Raw genomic sequence first — 21,112 nt, 5'->3', positions numbered from 1 at the left:
CACCAGTTAGTATGCAATACAGGTATCCCTCAAGATGCAAACATTTGAGATACTAATTTCCTAAACAGACACTACTTTTTCATCTTACGAAAGCTTTCCTCACATATACGAATTTGGGTCCCACCAAAAATTCAAATAGTGCACAACTGGGATACCCACACCCCCCTAACAGGCTAAGGTAGAGTTATGTTATGGTTATTTTTCAACTCATAATTTTAGGTAGCTATATAAATATAACTTTTATCATATATATTTTTTTTCATTCAGTTACATGCACACACAATCCTATATACAGAATGTAATAAATAAATAAATAATAATTACAGGTACTCTGTATATAGTAAAAAAAAAACAAAGGGAATAAATATTTCTTTATGTACCAGCGAGTTAGCAAGAGGGTCTGGGGAGAGTTATTATAATATTTTTCAACTTGTAGTTTCAGAAAAACTTAACTTTCTTCACATTTTTTACTCAGTTACATGCACACACAATTCTACATGCGTACATCTGTCCATGAACATAAATTCTCCAGTCCTTAGCCGCTTTTCCTAACTTTCTTCTCAAGACTAATAAGAAAGAACCCTGTAATACATCATTTGCACCTTAAACAATTGGGTAAGAGTAACAATGCGGGACCCCGTGTCACACCAGGCCAAACGTAGGTATTATTACAGGTTTGTGTGATATAATAAAAAGCATGCACAACTTTTCTGGTGAATGTATTCAAGTGTTACTACTGGGTACCTGGAAATTAATGGCAAAGATGTACTGTACTTACAGTGATTAACATATGCAGGATTCTACATTCCCTTAACATATGCAGGATTCTACATTCCCTAACTGGATATGCATGATCATTATAGATTTACAGATGAAAAAACCACTAAAAGTACCGTATAGATAGGTTGAAGAAGATAATTACTTTGGGTACTAAAATTACTGCAGAGCAGACTTAACAAGAAAAGATGGATTGAAGTTTATCATTTATTTTTCCATACCATAAGGGAGTCAGTCCTATCTTGACATATGCCTTGTGCCCTCACAATGAATCTTTACTGGACAAGCTATACCTCCAGGTTGTAAAGCTTAAATTATCACCAATTAAAAGCTTATTAGCTTAGGTAATCACTGACTATGAGGTTTTCCTCTTGCTACAAAGACTTGTGATTTTAAACATTACCAAGGTGTGGATAAGGAGGAAATGGGAAGAATAAATTCTGTGCCACTGTCAATACTAATCAAAGGCATTTTAGTGAAAATAAGACCTATGGATATTTTGGAAAAAAAAGAGAGAGAGAGTGAACGAGTTCAGTTACATTCATGGTCCACTCACTTATTTAATAATATTTTACACATATACAGTACCATGTAATATACAAAGTATAATTAAAGCCTGAACACTTTTCTCATAATTAATATTAAAATATGCCCTTAAAAAATACCCTTTTCTACATTACAAAGTTACAGTATATGGTTTTTTAAGTATCTCATACCGTGGAAGGCATAGGGATTTGCAGAGAATATGCAAATGATGTACCAAAATCCAATGGGTCACAGATTAGGTGAGATTTACTGAATTAACAACTTGCACAATGAAACAGCATTAATAACAAGGTAACTGACTGCGTGGAAGATTTCTCACTGGGAAATATCAAAAAGCAGGACAATGTTGGTGGCTAACCAACTAGACTGTGTTAGTGATATTGTAGCTAATCACCATCCTCATTATTTGCCTGAAAACACCAACAGCACTGAAGAGTTGTGGGTGAGAACCTACATGAATGGTTGGAGTTAGAGTTCCAGTAATTATTCAGTTTTTCTTGTGTTAATATCTTTGCGAGCTTAATAGGCACGGTAACCACCATATTTTTGGACACACTCGCAAAGTTTGAGAACAAGGCATTAGTCAGGACTACCACCAGAAATTAGATAAAAAATATATTGCTACACTGAGAGACGAAGGGGAGGAGGTATGGAGAGAAATCAAAATGTTTGAATATTCTACTTACGTCTTCCTATATAAGGGAACAGCATGCAATGTGGTTATGAAAGAAAAAATTTAATTCATCAATCATGTCATAAACTATCACTAGTAGTCTAATATACCTTCCAGCTTACAGAGGGTGGCAAGCATTAAATAATATCCACCTCACTAGATTAATCCAAACAGCTGCACCTTCTCCCAGTATCAAACTACATTCAACATATTCCCTTAATTTATTCCTCCCATTATAAAAACCTTGTCACCCTATAAAACTAGGGTGATGCAAGAAAAAAAATCCCTGGCCAATCCATACCTAGCACAAAACTGTGACTGACTTGAATATACAATTGCATTGATTAAAACTTATAAAGGAATTCCAATATTTAGATTAACATAAATAACTGCAAGCAAATTTCACAAGTTATTTTATCATACACATAACTACATAAAGCAGACAGATACTTTCTGAACCATAGACAATTAAATGATGTCAAAGTAACTTGAAAAATGCCACTCTCACCAGGTTAGATTAGGTTTAATAAGTGATATTATACACCAGTGCCGTATACAGTATATACATGTGGAACCTCGCTACATCAGCCTAATCAGAGAAGGCCAGTCCCATAACCAATTTTCCGATAAACCTGATACTGGACCTTCTACAGGACATATAGGACACACCCCAAAATATCAGATTATAGCCCATAGCCAACCAATGGTGGACCTTCACTGGATATATATGCTGACCCAAGCTACCTTTAATTTTGGCTACTGTTACCACACTAATGTAGTAAAAAATACAGTACATTAAACTTTATACTGTACTGTATACAGGAAGCTACGGAATTAAAAACACCTTGGGACAGCAACTTCTCATCCTGGTAATACATATCACTACAAATAAGTTTAATAATTAAGATTCGTGACCCTGGCAACAACCACAAAGTAGTCCCTAACTTATCAGCTGCCACCACTCTCCTTTTATCTCTCTTTTGAAAGGCACTGCAGTATTATAACTCCATTATTTTGGGGAAACACTTTTATGTAATTAAGCTGAAAACTTTTGAGCAAACAAAATGGACTGGACTTGTTCACATCCAGCTGATCACTTCCACTCGTGGGGACGGGTATGAGTTGAAGTGCTGTCATTGTTCAAATTTAATACACAGGCTTTCTTGTCTTCCATTATTGGTTGGTAAAGACTTTTTGAGGCAAATATAATATGATTTAGGATAATTGTAATTAGGATAACAAAGAGCTTGAAACTAGCACCAAGCAATACTGCCTGACAAAAACTGTTGAACCCCCAAATTAAAGTGCTTGAAATACAAATCCAGCAGTAGAATCTCATTACATTATAGTGAATTAAATTTTATCTTTTGACGGTAAGTCACTCGGGTATCTGTTGGCCATTATGATATTGTTGCAACAGCAAACTACACAAAGTCACAATATGAATCATGATAATATAAACAACAGTGTAGTGTGGGTCACGTGGGTCCAGTTAGATATAGAGTTCATGCCTAATCAGCAACAACCCATCAGAGGATCGCACGGTACAGCACAGTGGTGAAAAGGTACAGTTTTCTCACAATTTTCAGTACAGTATACCGTGTCACAGTCCAGTGGGTGATCGACGTCTCATAAAGCAGATTTCTGATATATTGAGTGTCCAATATAGTGAGGTTCTACTGGTATATATACAGTATATATACATCCATACATACATACAAACTATTTTTCAGACTGCACTGTGATATATCCAAAGAATGATCATGATTAGTGTTTTGAAGGGTGAATGTGCTCTCTTGACTAAGCAAAACCATTTTATATGGTTGTTTGCTCCAAGAGTGAATGAGGCAAAACAATCTGCTAATCCTAGCATGCAAATAAGAAAAATTTAGGTGCTATAACTATACCTAATGAAAATAAGAGAGAAAAGCTCCTTTAGAAAGACAGCATGGATAAACGTGGCAAGATACAGTTTGCAGTTACATACTGGTGTGTGTGTGTAGAGAAAATCTCACTGATGCATCCTACTGTATGTGAGGAAAATGCTTACTAGACATAGGCATCACTTACGAAGAGTGAAGGAGGAATGTTATTTGTTTTTCCATTACAACTCTTACTTATGCAAACTCACTCATGGTATTATGAGCCTGCTTCCTCATGGAAATCACCGTACCTGTTCTGTTCCTTCTGAATAACATATGATTTGAATTTGAATCAATACTTCAGCTGGAATTTGTTCTTTTGGGGTGATTTTTATCATATATTTACATCACAAATAATGTTCTTTTAGAATAATTATAAATATTTTGGCTATGTCAGTGATAACCTTTTTGAGACGATAAAAATCACATTTGACAGAAAATATTACAACTATCACCCTTTGTCTTGCTTTATAATAATAATCTTGGGACTTACCTTGAGTGCTTTAGTAAGGTACTTGTGAAGTTCAGAACCATGAGCATTATCAATTTTGGAGAAGTGACTGAGGATGGTTGTGCCATATACTTTACAGAGGGTGTGGATGACTGTTTTAATTGTGCGCAGTGGTGTGTCTGATGGCCGCTCAGACCACGTGTTGACTGGGTAAGCCTGAAAACATCATATACATATGAAATGGTGTATATAGATGAAGCTTACAGCTCAATAAAAAAAAAATTCTACACTGAAACTAATGGTTCTGTGAGGCCATTTACAGAGATTCTTCTAACATGTGATTATTTTGAAAACCACGAAATTCTGAATTTAATTTAGTAAGTACCTTTTGAGCTTTAATTATATAGAGCAATCAAACTACCAAAGTAGAATTAGCCATAAGTAAACTATCTTTAACATTAAATTACTCAAAAATGGATCAAAGATTTGTCTTCCTTACCACTAGGAAGTTGTGAACATCAAAGAGTATCTGGTCTAAGTCAAGGTCATTGGTGCGTGAGGGAAGAATGCGAATCACCTTCCAGTTGCACTTCATCACCAACTCTGTGAACTTGCACCCACCTCCGCTACTAACACTCTCATGGAGCAACTTCAAAAGGGCGCTAAGAAATAAGGAGGATATTCAAGTAATAAATACACATAATAATGTTAGGATACACTCGTCAATATCATCGACTAATCCCTATTTTATTGATAAAACCACTGCAAAATCTGTTGATTAAATTATTCTTTCATGTTATGCATACAGAAAATGGCTTGAAGCAAAATGTTTGACTACCAACTCACCTAAAAACATGAGTGAACTGTGCCTTCTCAACAATACGAACAACAAGTACATTAATGGCACGGATGATCTGTGGTCCGTCCTCCAGCTGGGTGAGGCGAGGGTCCAACAGAATGTGAATGAGAACGTGTACGACATCTCGGAGAACGTCTCTAGTTGCTTTTGTTCCAAGCTGTTTGTTATTGAAGATCTGTGAAAAACGATACAATCTGTTAACTTATCAGAGTTACTGTACTGTATGTGATTTTCCCACTGTGTGCCCCATGAAATTTGCCCAATATCTAATAAAACTATTATATTATCAAAAACTTTGGGTACAATATTATGTGATGAAAATAGCAAGAAACACAGGAGGATTACATGTTAAGTAATGAGATTGTTGGAAGAGTGCAAAAGAATGTCAAATGTAAGATGGAAGGAATTGATCTCAGTGTCTCAAAGAAATCAGGAAGCTGTGTAATAGGGAATTAAACAATGAAAGAATACCAAAAGAACAAACAAAAATGGCATTACATAATACATTCTCCCCATAAAAAAATTTATTAGTCACCACAGGAAAAGATATTAAAGGTACTGTATGTATATGAATGATATGGGCTTCCCTTGTACCCCAGAAAATAATCATCATTCTGAGTTGTTCTTCCATGATGACACTACTTACCATCATTAAACAGTTGGTGAGTGATCGGTAGATCTTAATGCACTCTTCTTTATTAACATTAGGGTTGGCCATTTTTGTATTAAGGACTAGACGATACTGTAGTGTAGCCACAATCAGCAGCTGGTCTATGTGGGGCGCTAACTCATAACACCGCTCCTCTGACTGCAATACCTCATCCAGTTGCGACAAGGCTGTTATAACTGTATTGGCATCTGGAGTGCCTACCTGTTGAAATAAACAAAAATATAAATACAAATTACAATACAAAGCCCAACAAACTCCCTACAATTCTCTCATACTATTTGATATCACAACCCTTTCTAATGAAAATTCAGGACATCATAGGTTAACAAGGAAACTGATAATGTACTGGACTGTATTCCATTTGTAATGCAGGTATAGCAAATGTAGTACTGTAGTTAAATATTAACCCACATCCTTGAAATATAAATTTCGATTATCAAACAAGCTTACCTATTAACAAGCAACTGAGTACTGACCTGAGATATGACCATGTTGATAGCATGAGCTGCACCCTCAGACTCTATGGGTGAGGCCGAGGATAAAGGTCGAGGAACTGAGCTGAACCCGGGCCTGGTAAGTCTAAATGAAGGAGGAGGCTGTCAATTGTATGCAAAGGTTAAAGAACTACAAAACTCATCTTTTACACTGAATATCATGTTATATTTATTGCTAGTTTGAGCTACCCTTACATTCAGGAGAGCATGTAAAGAAGAAATTGCTTGTTTCACACTTACTTAGAGGCAGGAGTGGGACATACAGGCTTGTAGTTGAGTATGGAAGCCATGTCTGGAATTTCTTCGATGTTGTACTGTGGTCTATCTGTGTTATCGTTCTCCAGGAGTTTTTCAATAAGTCCATAATCAATCTTGAATGGAGTGGCAGGATTAGTAGACTGGTGTTGATTTCGCAACCTGGAGAGAATAAACTTATGATTTTGACTATCGTGGGGACAGATTTGAATTCATGGTAGAGATTAATAATTGTTTACCTTGGGTATGAGAGACAAATACACTAATAATAATAATAATAATAATAATAATAGTCAGTTAGATTTCATAAAGTAAAACTCAGAACTCATCATCGAATCTGAAATCAATGTTGATACCGTATACTTCAACAGCTTACAACATACAAAGAAATTATCATTTCTGGATACTCAACCCTCCAGCTATGAAAATGCTATGTAGCACATCACATATTCTCACTTAGACTGGGCCAAATATGGGAATTTGATGATACCGTAAATGTGAGCTACCTACCACATCTTTGTTAACACTGGAAATCAATCTAAATCCCTAATCCAATACCTGTATGATAAACCACTCCTTTCAATGAAAATGTTTTCTACTGCCAAACTGTCTTTTGGCTACAACAAAAGATGAAATTATTCTGACATCCTGAAGGGGTTGAGGGAGCTCTCACCCACCATACAGACAAAAGGAAATAAATGTAACTTGCCAAATTTACAAAGCATTAATGTAAGTTTGTTAGAAAATTCATAAATATTATCATCATTCCAGACAAACTCATCACACAGATGCTGCAAACTGTTAAAATGGCACAAGTACTGCTGAGTAAACTGACCAATAATTTTCAGGACCAGAATTGGGATGAGAAGTGATTTAACTCATTATAAGGAGCTACAAAAGTACTAAAAGTTGGTGTGGGTAGTCACTTAAACCTGCTCCAAAAATTGTATCTAGTCCATCATTTACAGATCTTCATTATTACTCATTTACAGTATATCCCCATTTACCAAACTAGTTCCCCTCTCAGTAATCATTCCTTCACCTCCCTCACTACACCATCCACAAAAATTTTGTACAACCATGGCAACATTACACATCTTTAACATAGACCTACTTTTATTAGGAAACAGTTTTCCTCTTCCTGATACACTTCAAGACATACAGTACAGTACAGTACTTCACTCACTATAAAGTTTTTAATAAAATTCAATAATTTGTTATTTTTACCATTCATCTAATACATTTTCAAAACCTGTCATATTAGCTTTTATGAATTCTTTTCAGATTTTTTTTTAAGATACAGAAATGTCAAACAATATCTTCCCTTTTTCAAAGTTTCATTCTTGTTCCTTAATGGAAATGATTGGTCCACACTTTTTTTCTTCCTAACAGTGAAGAACATTCACCAGCCAGAGAAACTAATGAACTGCATTTGAAACAAAAAGGGAAGAGATTTTGGGACATGCCAACAACCAGGTACAGTACAATAGTTAAAATATAATGAGTAATCTACTTTTCACACGAAAAGAACACCTCACATAAATATGACAAAACAATTAAAGACAAAAGATTAGTTGATTAGCATCACAAAGCAAGGGCTTGAAGTCCACACCAAGAATCAAATAATCTGCTTGCCCAGGGAACTGAGGCGAAGTGACGGTCCTTGTGAGAAGAGGAGGCATGTGAGGAGAGAGAGGAGGCAGTGTATGACAAGGCCCATTATGAGGTGAAGGAGGCTCTTCAGCCAGAGGTTCCAAGTCTGGCTCTCCCAAGAGAAAAGAAAGAGAGCGGGATATGCGACGCGCTTGTTCTAAAGTGGCTGAAGTGTGAGGCCTCCTATGTAAAGGAGGTAAAGGCCAATCTCCCTTTAGCTGTCCTCTGTTTGAGCTTGTATTGTCAAAACTGTTTAAGCTTCCCAGACTACTAATATTGCTCATGCTACTCAGGCTGCTAATGCTACTAGAGACAGCAGCTGTGGAATTATGCTGTGGAGGTCTGCGCCACACAGGAGGGGACAACCTCAAATCTTCTTGGCTCTTGTCCATAGATTCAGAGCTCCAACTGGGGTTTCTATGCATTCTTCTTTAAGTGTCATCATTTCATGGGTAACAAGTAAATAAGAGAAAAATCTGTGTCAACAAAATTCAGAAATATAAATACTACTTGAGAATATGATTCACATGTCTTTGCCTTACTAAATATCAATAATTAACTGAAAAATGCCACTACAGTAACTGGAAAATAAAAAATAAAACACATAAGAAATAAAAGAGGAAAGGTAAAGAGAAATGACATAACCAATCAACACTGTACAGTAAATGGAATCAGTACTGGACATCAACAATCATGCAATACCTTGAAACATAACTGTCCAGTATTTCAAAACACATGTATAGATGATTCAAATTATACACAGAATCAAGTTTTCTACTACCGAGCACAACTATGCAACTGGCCAACATAATTTCAAACCTGAAGAGTGGCAGCACTTAGAAATAATCTTGTACAATGATTTTAATATTAATGATTAACCACATCAACAACAACTAATTTCTTCACCTCAGTAGTATAGTACTACAGTACTACAATGACAAAGAAGACAAGAACCGATTCCTAGTTGCTTCAATGGCCTATCTGTACAGCAAGTGAACAAGGTTGTATGAGTATTGACAAGAAAGCTACTCAGTGCATTTGGCATATGTATTAAATATTGCAATTAATTAAATAACATCTGATTCATGCATGAATAGTTGACTACCGGTACCAAAAGTGAGTCATTTCAGCACTAGCATATATTTGCTGCCCCCTTTGTCTCCAGCTACCATCTAGTACAAAAACTTATAAGGTCAAGATTAAAAAGCCTACCTCTTGATAAGGCTACTTTGGTCCCCACCAGCACTACTCTCTCTGTCTCGAACAATAGCTGGTGCTGGCTGTGCAGGTGTTGGTATGACCCGGTTCAGTCGTCCACTGGCTGCACCACCCCCTCGCACAGTTGGCACTTCAGGTTCCACTGGTGGCTTCTTTATGACAGGTCGATTCTTTGCTGCTCTCTTGATGCGTTCTTCCAGTAGGCTCATATCTTTGTCTGATAACTGAAAATAAGGAAAAAAATAATAAGAAAATAAGTAAAAAGTCATTACAACTCATCCTTAACATTTTACAGCTCTTTTCCATGCTTGTATGGATTAGCCATGATTACGGTACCCAATGGCAGCTCTCCAAGCTGCAAGATCTCTTGCAACCTCTCTAGTCAGGTGCTTATACCCAAGATATTTCTCACAACCTCTCCCCATGTCATTCTTAGCCAACCTCCTTTCTCTCTACTCCCATCCACATTCAAAACCAATCATTTCTTAACCATACATAATTAAAATACCTTTTCTTAAAGTACAAAATAAGCAAACTCATAAAATAAGTGAATCTTACATTTCCGACGAGTTTGAAGACCTTCTCTCCCTCTCGGAAATACACTTGGACTAGGCCATTGAGTGCAGCATTTCTGACTGAGTTGTCTCGATCAGCAATCTGTTTTGCGATTTCCTTGAGCGCTACACCTGGAGATGGCTGACACACAGGCATCCCATACACCTCTATCAAGTTACCTATTGCTTCCAAGCATTCTGGAAACAAAGAAGTGATAATTTAATTTGGATAATTAATGTTTGGTTCTATGTTTACTTTGAAGTGTAATAATAGCAAAAAGATGTTGTTAAGATACCAAGTCACATTCAATAGCTTTGTATAGATATAAAACCTACCGGGTATGTGAAAGAGAAAGTGGGTCCCATAGGGTTGCTGGCCTGTTGGGGCAGTGAGGGTACAGCACATTGTATACTAAGCCTTTGCAACACAAAGAGGCAGCATGGTCACCACTAATGCTTTCCCTCACCTCATTTAACTGCTTTAGAATACAATTTTCTGTTACCACTAAATCAACTTTCTTCCTCATGTTTATGGATGCACCATACCCTTGTTATATCTCTACTGCCACATGCAATTCCCACTCTACCTTCATCATCATTTTCATTTAGGTTCACCTTATTCTCATTTTCAGTTGTGCCAACACCAGGTGGTGGTCTGAGCCTGTCATCATTCCACTTATCTCTCTTAAATCCTTCACATACTGTACTTTCTAATTCTCTTTATCTACATTTAAATAATCAATTAAACAAATCTTGCTCAATCTCTTCTTAAGTACAGTATAGTTATATAAATATTTAGGTTAAAAATTCTTTTCCACACTCACATCATTTAAATACAAACAATTCATTCATAATAGGAAACTATTGTAAACATAAGAGATCTCATGTTCTTACTGATCATACCTGCTCTTTGTCTGGCATTTTTAGCTTTAAGTCCTTCCAACATGTATGGTGACACCTTGCTTGCTGGATAGATGTTACAAATTAACTTTGCAATATTTCTGGCTGGCCCTCTGATGGAATCCTTAGGATCACCAAACTGAATAGGATAAAAATATAAATTAATGGCCACTGATGTAAATAAGAACAGCTTTAACATCAGAAATACTGAGGAGAGCTGAGACAGTCAAAGGTGCATGTGAAAAATACCAGTAAAAGCAATAATTTTTTAGTACTACATCTATATAGCACAGTTAGTCATTCGTTGATGTTACTAAAAATAGAATCGAGACTGTGTGGCAGCAACGCGGCAACATTGGAACAGAGATCAAGCACCTCACTATAAATATGTAGTTCATATGCTGACACCTATTATATTTTAGTGTATTTTCTTCTACGACTTTTAACGAGAAAGATAATAATTGTAGCAGTGGTTACTTGAATTTATTATCGAGGGTAATAGGTAAACAGAACCTTGTTTGTCCTCTACACCACATGGTTGCTGAAAAGCCCCGCCCAAAGGTGTGTGATGTCAATCCCAAATTGTGCTATAGAATAAATGCAATAAATGGCTCTCTTTTATGCTAACTTTTGGGGAACACAATCTCCACATAAATGAAGGGTCACCTTGTCTTGTCTATACAGTACATACTGTCTTAAATGCCTGATGAGTTTTCTCTTACCTTTGTGACTAGGAATGGAAGGAAACCGTTGGCTTCAGTGTCTAACAAATGATATTCATCTTCTGACACTAACTGAAAAACTTGCTGCAAATAGTCCATGGCTTTTATGATTACTGATGGATTAGTGTCGAAGAACCGGATCGTCAACCATTTCAAAATCAAGTCCAGATTGGCGATGCAAGCTGGCAAGTTTGAAGTGAGATCCTGGGAGAATAAAATAACCCAATCAGTGATATATTTTTCTTTCATATAGCATTTTTTTCTAGCTTCTATTTCTCTCTTATTACTGTTGAAGTGTAAAGATTTAAGAGTTTTCCCAATAACATTAATAGAAAATGACCATATTTTTTCAGCATCTCTATCCATTATTTTCCTCGTGCCTTGTAAACGCTGTTACTGCATAAAGAATTCACCTCATTTAAAGCATCAATAGCTTTGATGTGAAACTTGAAATCCTGATGAAACATGTTTGAGACCAACTGCCGGTTCATCCCCGCAGTGGTCATCTGGTCTTTCAACTGTGTTATGAACTCTGCCCGAGGGGTTGAAAAGTCCCAACGTAAAACACGGAGGCGCTGCTCGTCTGATGCTCGCTGCTGTTTGAGATTGTTAACTTGAAGGAGCGGGGAGGTGTCCACATCCTCTGAATCCTTACGTCCAGCAGCAGAGCCCTGAAAGCAAGGAAACCTTTAGAAGAAAAGTCCATAATGGCAGAGTATTTTTCCTCAATTTTGCCACATCAATAAGTTCCTAAAATGGGAATATATTTAAAACATTCAATTTTCTATTTCCACATCTGATTATATTAAAAGTTTTCAGATTTTACAATAACTCTTGCAGCCTAAATTAGTAAATTTACAACAACTAGACTAGCAGAAATACAGATAATCATATTACCATTCTTGTGGCTGAGGGTGCCCTAAGGGTCTTCTTGCCAGTTGGAGTACCTTTTCCTCCACTACAAGCTCCCCCTCCACCCTGTGCTCCTCCACGCGTGGGAGGACCACCTCCACTTGTGCTGACCTTTTGCTTAGGCTGAGGCTTTGCTGGTAGATTGGGCTTAGCCTTTTCCAAAGCTTGCATCACTGTGTTCTTTGAAGAGGGCTGAAAATAAAATAAATAGAAGAATGTACACTGAACTAATATTTCAAGTGATGATAAAATTTAATTATATTTCACTGAAGCAATTCTTCTAGGAAATACAAACTGTTTTGAATCTAAAGGGGTAAATAAATGGGAGTGGAAATTCTTGGTTAACAAATAAAAAGCTACATTTCCTAAAGCAGAGTTTATACTGCACTCACAAGTGATTAGGCACTACTCATTTCCAAAGAGAAATGGGAACTAAAATTCTCAATTGGTCTTCACATGTTCTTTAGAATAATTTATAATTAGAATCTGGGGAGAATTAAGAGCATACCTTTACTCTGCTGGTGTGTTTGAGCATGCCTTCATAACCCAGGTGGATCATGAATGGCATAACAGCTTCATTGGCTCCTTTTCTTACATCAGCATTACGATCTTCCAATGCCATGAACAAATATTGGGTACAGGCATGTAATTCCTCTTTGTTTATACCTTTCGTTGGAGCTGAAATAAAAAATACAAATACATTACAATTCACAAGACACGTGCCATTGTTAAATTATGTTTATTGGGAACTCCACTGCATTACAGTTTATCATTTTTAGGGAGGAATGCTTAGCTAACCGTGATCCGCAATTAAAACTGAAGTACTGGTATCATTCTTTTTTTTTACATCGTAATTTTAAACAATTCAATATTACTCTGTATCCAAGGAACTCTTAACCCCATCAGTCAATGGTGTCAATGATTATAATACAGTAACAAAAAAATTCATACTTTCTGTTACAGAGCACAGTTCATTCAAAGAATTTCTATCAAAATTCATATCTTTACAAAGTACATAACTGCAGTAAAACTGAATAGACAAAGTACTATAAACCAAACTGAGAAGTAACACTCTTTTATGTTTAACTCTTATAAACCACTAACCTACTACAGTACTAGATGCCCTGAATCAAAAGCAATACAGACTCCCTATCATGCTGCCATTCATTCTGGCAACTGCTTTAACAGACAATGATAAAGATTATCTTCTTTCTTTCCAGTCACTTGCAAATATGGATATTTACCATCTTTAAGTTTCTCCGCCATCCAGAGGAACAGTTCAGCTTTCAAGAAAGGTGAACCAGACTTTAAAGCATCAGCAAACACTTCCCCATCAATGGTTTCCTTTACTCCTGCCTGTTCAACCCAAGAGTTGAGAGTGCTCATGGCTTGTTGCCGAATATTTTGCTGTGAACATGAAAAAAGAAATATAAATATAAGAATATCAATTAATTTTATACACAACATTATTAATAAAACTGTATACGTATTATTATTACAACTCTAAACACACACAGAGTGTACCAGCAGCAATGACAAAACAAGAATACATACCTTACTATCTCCTAGGGCAGCCAGCATTCCGGGAACAATATTTCTTGTGTGAGGTTTACAGTGAGGGCCCAGAGCAACAGCAAGAGATGCTGTTATCCGCAGAGCCTCCAGGGCTAAGTTCTTGTTCATGTCATTCATACGAGCAGCGAGGACAGTAGGTAGTTCACTAATATCCCCCTTGATAAACTTGGCCTCTGATATAATATTGGACACTTTTACCAGGGCCTCATTTCTTACCTGTAATTCACACAGAAAGTGGATAAATATTTTCATATACTAAAGGACACATAAATACTGGATATGAAATTGACAGATATTCCTACATATGAATAGAAAATTAAACAGAACTAAACAAACACCTCAATCTTATTTACTGCTCTCTTTTTTGGGGGTCTGTAAAGTAAATACAGGAAAGTGGTGTTGACAAACCAAAGCTCACTGTCTCTATTAAATAAGAGTGAAAGTGAGCCCAATAGGTCTAACAGGCCAGTGTGGATACAGAACATTAAGTACTAGCCCTGTGGTACACAAGAAGATACTGTAACCAGCGCTGCACCCAACCACCTTCACATCTTTTACTGCAAATTTGGTACCCATCCACAACAAGGTAAACTTGGGGTGACCCGAGTACAAACCAGCAAGTCTTAAGAACAAGTGGGAAGCACCACATCCACTCCACTCACCCATCACATTCCTTCTTAAAAGAGTGGTGTAATAAATTCCTACCTTCCAGTTCTTATCAGCCAAGTCACTGAAAAGAGTGGAGGTGAGTTGTTCACTGACGTTAGTTCGTGGCACTAAGTCTTGAACATTGATGACTGCTTGTCCTGAGTCGACGTCATCATCTTCTCCATCGTTGTCAGTACTGCCATCTCGGTTAATACCTCGGGTAGCAGCAGGGGGACTCGTGCCATTTAGCTAACGAAGAAAAGAAATAATAAATAAACATATACGCTGCACACAGTATACAAATATATTCCATAATTAACAAACAGGTCAAGCATGTTTTAGGAATCATAACCAACCCTTTCAAATTCTGTATCAATCTGCTGAAGGAGAGCAGCTTTTTCATCTTCAAAGAAGACTCGGAGAGTGGCACCCATGTACAGGTAGATTGTGCCACAAAGACTGACACCAGCCGTCCGTACACCTGGGTTAGTATGTCCTAGAGCCTTTTTAATGTCACTGATGAGAGCCTTTGGCTGTAAACTGAGGATAAATAAGTTTTATTTTAGTATGTCTAAATGAAAAAATTATGATAGGCATATACATAAGAAGTTAAATGTAGCTTTATTAAATAAACAAACATAGTACTGCACTTTAGAATCCTTAGTACTGTAGTGAGCTGAACTTGTTTGAATCATCCTGTGTATGTCCTCACAGTTGATTCAAACTGACCCAATAACTAGATGCTTTGAACAATTTAAATATATCAAATAACTAACTAGAAACTCAGACTTAAGTTCAGGAGCCTAATGGAAGGTGGGAGGCAGTTTGTATAGTTTTAGATAGTTAGAAGTAGTCTGTCAACTTATGCTTCTAGTTGAGTGTTGCGGAAAGTACAACACACATTCTAATAATGTCAGCATGTAAACAATGTACAGTCTAAGAAAACAAATAACAGTATCTTCCGACACATGCATCTGTGTGACCCGTAAACAGCTGGCACAGCCTGTGGAACCTTGGAAAGGGGTAGCCAATTACACCACTGATTTACATACTGTACTTACTTTCTATGATCATTCATTATTGGGTACACTATATGTGTCTGTATTCCACAACTATTCCACTTTTTTGAACCATCAATTGTTGAACAACTCAAAGCATGTGGCTAGTCAGGCATACCAACTGACCAAGATGTAGTCACGGTTATGCTTTCAGTATAATCTGCCAGGTTTCGATATTCATCAGCCAAAGCTGGAAAGACTTCTCTCTTACGCGGTACATGAGGAGTGAACGAGTGCATGTGTATATATATATATATGGGTCCCTCGGTTAACGAACGGTTCGATTGACGAATTAGCTCCCATAATGATCTTCAATTCGGTGAACGAACAAAACTTCGAATAACGAAATCCTTACAAAAACACGTTTTGTTGTGAACATCAGCTGATCAGCTGATGGGCGTGTCTGCCAATTCAGTAATCTGTTCTAAGTATGTTTACATTAGTTTCCAGCGGAGTAAATATCAAGAAAGTTGTGCTCTTTAATATTTTTGCATTTTTATATTAAAATTATTAAGTAATTTTAAAATTTTGTTTACATATTGATAATATATGCAGTACAGGGAACTAGTTTTTTTTGCACCCATCAGCCGCTTGACTCAGCCACCAGGCGTCAGTTTGGCTTTGTTGACAGTGGAGTGAACATCGATTTTGTTGGTCTCTTGAATATTTTTTCATTTTTACATTAAAATTATTGGTCATTCTGAAATTTAGTTAACATATTGATAATATAGAGCAGTGCAGTGTTGATTTATACCTAGTGAAATTTTATTGGTGAAATTACTGCATCAAGCATGGGTCCCCTGAAAGGTGATTTCTCCTCCATCCCCACTTCTAATTCCCATCATCATCATCAACCAGAAACCTTCTACCTACACACCTCAAAGTAAGTGTACTTTACTACATTATTTTTTTTACTTTGTATGTACTTTTCTGTGAGCTGGAACCAGTTACCCAATATCCCATTGAAACAATGGATTCGGTTGACGAATGACTCTGTGGAACGAATTGTGTTCGTTAATGGAGGGACCAATGTGTGTGTGTGTGTGTGTGTGTGTGTGTATATATATATATATATATATATATATATATATATATATATATATATATATATATATATATATATATATATATATATATATACACACACACACACATATATATATATATATATATATATATATATATATATATATATATATATATATATATATATATATATATATATATATATATATATATATATATATATATATATATATATATAAAACAAAAGAATAAAAGAATAAATAAGATGTACAATCTCTCAGTATTTGCTCCCTTATCTTGAGCCAAATGTTGCTATGTATTGATTCACTGTATGGGATCTTCAAATGCGTAAATATATCAAAATCTTATTACAGCTGTATTATTTTGTTTCTAATTATTCATAAGATTTAAGACTAGGAGAGAAATACAGTACATATTTATCTAAATCCATGTACTGTAACAGTTTTATTTTTTAATGAACTTGAAATGGGTTAATAGCCCTGTACATATAAATTATTTAAATTTCAAACAAATCTAATGAGAGAGAGAGAGAGGGGGGGGGGGTATACAGCAACAGTAAATATGGTCAAGAGAAATAGCTGGTTCTATACTGTAAAAAAAAAAATATAATAAAATAAAATTAAATATAACTTACACAAAACCAAACTCTGTGATAGCATCTGAAAGCCACTTGAGTGCAACTTCTTGAACTTTGGGACTCTTTTGTTCAAATGCTCGGGTCATGACTTCTGGGCCGACCCACTGTAGCTTGGCCGCCTCAGCCATGGCAAGAAGGACCTCTCCACATAATGGTCCATTCTTGGGATCTCCCAGCTTTTCTACAAGATCTTGTATGCATACTTCTCCTGACCGTCTGTACAAACCAAAATAAAAACGAATTATTAAAATCATGAAACGCATACAAATGTCAAATACATCTTCGCAAAGTTTTTGGCCAACCCAACAAACAGGCATGACTTTTTATGAATTCATATCCTCATCCATATTCCTTACCAGAAAGCTCAGTTACTTCTCATCATTGAAGCCATCTGATACACTCTTTGAATTGCTTTCATATATTTTATTTCATTCCACACATGCGCCAAACCATTCACTTCTTTCCTGTCTATTGCAAAATTTTCTTAATCCCTTATCAGCACCCTCCAAATTCATATATCGTCCAAACTCCATACAAACGAACTTTTTATAAACCCAGTTGTGTAGTCCATAAATTCCTGCAACTTTCACCACTGTGTAGTCAAAAACTTCTCAAAATACTGTATATATTGCACTAGAGCAATGAAAAATAGTTCTCTAATATCTTCATGTACTTTCCACTTTTGTGTACAGATGATCAAAGAAAGGAGACAGATAATTGGGTAGAGTGGTAGAGGACAACAACAGCCAGTAACATTACAGTACCTCGTAAAATCAGAATTTTCAGCAAGATGTTTGAGTGCCTCAAGCCTTAGTTTGAGGACTTGGAAATTGTTGTCTTTAAAACCTGGCTTCTGAGCAAGGACTCTCACTAATGCCTGGGTGGGAATTTCACTGCAATCCATCATCCTTACTGTCTGCAACAGTGAATAGAAAACAAAATTATTTAAATACTAAAATAACTACTTGTTAGTGCAAAAGTTCAAACTTTAATCACTGCTGAAACTTTCTAACAAATACAAAAAAAATTTTGCAAGTGAAGGTGTAGTAAGCTGGGGACTATCATCATGTGATCCTTAATATATTAAATAAACTACCCATTACTGTGCTGTACTGTACATCCAAAATAACTATGTCATGCTTTATTTCTCTAAATTGACAATTCTTTATATTGTAAGTGTTAAGCATGAAGAAATGTTCAAGGTTCAACAAGGCCGGACGGATCACTGTCACTACCATATATAAGCCTATAATTAGTTGTGGTAAAAGACCAACAAAACATTTTGACTCACCAAACTTAATAACTTTGACCCTTAAACTGGTACATGCCTCATATGAATCCACTTCAACAACTGTGACATATTGCACCACATATGAGAAGTTAATTTTCTTTATATTGTGCGCCAATTTTAGCATTCATAAAGAGCATCACTTGTACCAGTAGACTTCCTGAAGCTACCCACACCTCAGTAAGGCTCTCAGTTATGTTTATCATCATGATACACACACATTTGTCACTGTCTGTGGCATACTGGCCTCCAGCCACCCTCTCTCCCTCTGCTCACTCAGGACCCACATGCTCAATGAAACGCTCCACCACAGCTAAACAAATTTAAGTACTGTATGACATTTTTTCTTCATTTTTACTCTTCTGTATGCATATCTTTAATTTTATAATAATATATTTTTGTTTTTAAAATTTGTTCATATAGAGCACTAAGCAATTTTGCCAATAGCTCAGTCTAGGGGTTAAAAATCCTCATTTTAAATTCAAGTCGACTTCTAAAAAAAGGAAAGAATAAAGAGCTAACCTCAGTGAAGGATTCCACAGCAGTTAACCGAGCCTTCCAGTTAGAATCTGTGAGTCCATTTACAACATCTTCAGGTAAGACTTCTGTAGCTTTCTCTAAGGCTTCTTCTATTGAGATTTCTGCTTCTTTACACTCTTCTACAGGAGGGCCTCTACCTCCTCCACCACCCCCTCCCCCACCTTTACTACCTCTTCCTGCTGTAGCTGTGAAAGAAGTAGTTCAGTTACTTCCAATTCAAGAGAGAGCTGGTAAAAAATACTGTATTATTGGTAATGTGAAGAATTTGTAAATTACATTATTGTATGTTGTGGTCATCATGAACTGTGGCCAATTATAATTTTTTCTCAATTAGAGTTTTAGCCATTTTAACTTCCCCAGAAAACCATCTTTATTGTGGCACTATTCTTGGTGCAAGCACAACACCTCACAACATCATAGATTCTATGCTGGCTCACACTAGTATTTTTGCAAATATCAGTAAATACGCACAATATTTCCACATGAAAATTTTTTTCTCTACATCAAAATTTCCATCTCACAAAAACACCTGTTAGCATGGAGTAGCACAGGGAATTCAAGTAGGAGGCACCAATTACAAGGCTTCCTTCCTACATGGATGGTTGCTCAGTCCCATGTTCAGATGGGTGCTAGATGCATGACATTGAATTTTGTTAGTAGAAAAGATCTCTCAGATAAAGATTTTATCTACGATGGCTCCCATTTGTAGACAGCAGATTTCCAGACACAAATCAGACTAACTGACAACAGTCCTGTACACTACTTACAAGATCTGCTATTAAGAGGATTTACTAAATTTTCACTCTTGTTAACCACATTTGCTACAACACATAATAGCAGCAATCAAGAGCAAAATTCTCCAAATTCTCTAATAGTTCTCTCTAACTGTATTACCAGATGTGATCTGCAGTGGTGCTCCACTTCTACACGGCTCCCAAGAAAACCATAAAACACACACACTGTACACCCAATGCAAATATCCTGTCAACCATACAAGACTACTGTACAGTAATCCAGTGTTTTTCGTGTTTTTTTTCATCACAATTTTGACCATTCGCATTTTTTTACACACACAAAAAAATATATATATATATATACAGTGAACCCTCACTTTACGCAGTTAATTCAACCCACGGCGGCCCGCGTAAAGTGAGAAACGCGTAAAGTGAACAACATAACATATGGGATTAATTGAAATAGAGACCGGGCCGACACCCAAACTCCACTTTTTCAGACACAATACCTACGTTGTAGTAAAAATAACTTCTTAATTTTATGATGGTATGCACACACAATTAATAATTAAGAGAAATATCAATAATATTAGGTTTTTTAACACTTACATTAGTAGAAAAGATGGCTGGGCACACGGGGATGGGGGGTTGGTTCCGAGGCAGAGGGCAGATTATTGGCCCTCACCTGTATCAATTGTACCACTATCCACCACAGAGGCTTGCAGGGCCTCTTTGTCAAACCCCTCAAAGTCCATATAAGTCCACATCCTCACTATCATTATCACTGACTTGGGCCGGCTGTGGTGGGTGGCGGGTGAAGAACTCGGTAATGATTTGATGACTGGGCGACCTTGTGCACACCCTGCTCGCGCTGCTCTCCGCGTAAAAGGGTACACACACCGCGGAAAGTGAGCATTCCGGTTTCGGCAGGGTACCGCGTAAACGTGGAAACGCGTAAAGTGAAGACTAAAAATTCATT

The 21,112-nt window shown here is 36.5% G+C and overlaps 1 protein-coding gene across 6 annotated transcripts in view; it reads right to left on the bottom strand.

Moving 5' to 3' along the window:
* LOC121857771 (cytoskeleton-associated protein 5-like) overlaps positions 1-21,112 on the bottom strand; it is an 80,486-nt gene that overhangs the window by 5,013 nt on the left and 54,361 nt on the right. For 4 of the 6 annotated variants that reach the window (XM_042353921.1, XM_042353922.1, XM_042353920.1 and 1 more), the window contains exons 13-34: positions 19,382-19,584; positions 18,336-18,487; positions 17,569-17,787; positions 15,186-15,369; positions 14,887-15,078; positions 14,161-14,397; positions 13,851-14,013; positions 13,115-13,284; positions 12,592-12,798; positions 12,108-12,365; positions 11,695-11,898; positions 10,976-11,111; positions 10,077-10,270; positions 9,513-9,742; positions 8,283-8,729; positions 6,633-6,809; positions 6,375-6,477; positions 5,875-6,099; positions 5,216-5,403; positions 4,869-5,031; positions 4,412-4,585; positions 2,010-2,015 (exon numbers count right to left, since the gene is read on the bottom strand). In XM_042353921.1, coding sequence (XP_042209855.1) covers positions 2,010-2,015; positions 4,412-4,585; positions 4,869-5,031; positions 5,216-5,403; positions 5,875-6,099; positions 6,375-6,477; positions 6,633-6,809; positions 8,283-8,729; positions 9,513-9,742; positions 10,077-10,270; positions 10,976-11,111; positions 11,695-11,898; positions 12,108-12,365; positions 12,592-12,798; positions 13,115-13,284; positions 13,851-14,013; positions 14,161-14,397; positions 14,887-15,078; positions 15,186-15,369; positions 17,569-17,787; positions 18,336-18,487; positions 19,382-19,584 — 4,232 coding nt within the window. The remainder of the gene's footprint in view (positions 1-2,009; positions 2,016-4,411; positions 4,586-4,868; positions 5,032-5,215; positions 5,404-5,874; positions 6,100-6,374; positions 6,478-6,632; positions 6,810-8,282; positions 8,730-9,512; positions 9,743-10,076; positions 10,271-10,975; positions 11,112-11,694; positions 11,899-12,107; positions 12,366-12,591; positions 12,799-13,114; positions 13,285-13,850; positions 14,014-14,160; positions 14,398-14,886; positions 15,079-15,185; positions 15,370-17,568; positions 17,788-18,335; positions 18,488-19,381; positions 19,585-21,112) is intronic. The other 2 variants (XM_042353923.1, XM_042353924.1) reach the window with 2 other exon arrangements.

The sequence above is a fragment of the Homarus americanus genome, unplaced genomic scaffold (assembly GCF_018991925.1).
Source record: "Homarus americanus isolate GMGI-L3 unplaced genomic scaffold, GMGI_Hamer_2.0 scaffold16712, whole genome shotgun sequence".
NCBI lineage: Eukaryota > Metazoa > Arthropoda > Malacostraca > Decapoda > Nephropidae > Homarus > Homarus americanus.
This window is presented reverse-complemented; position numbering and strand designations above follow the sequence as displayed.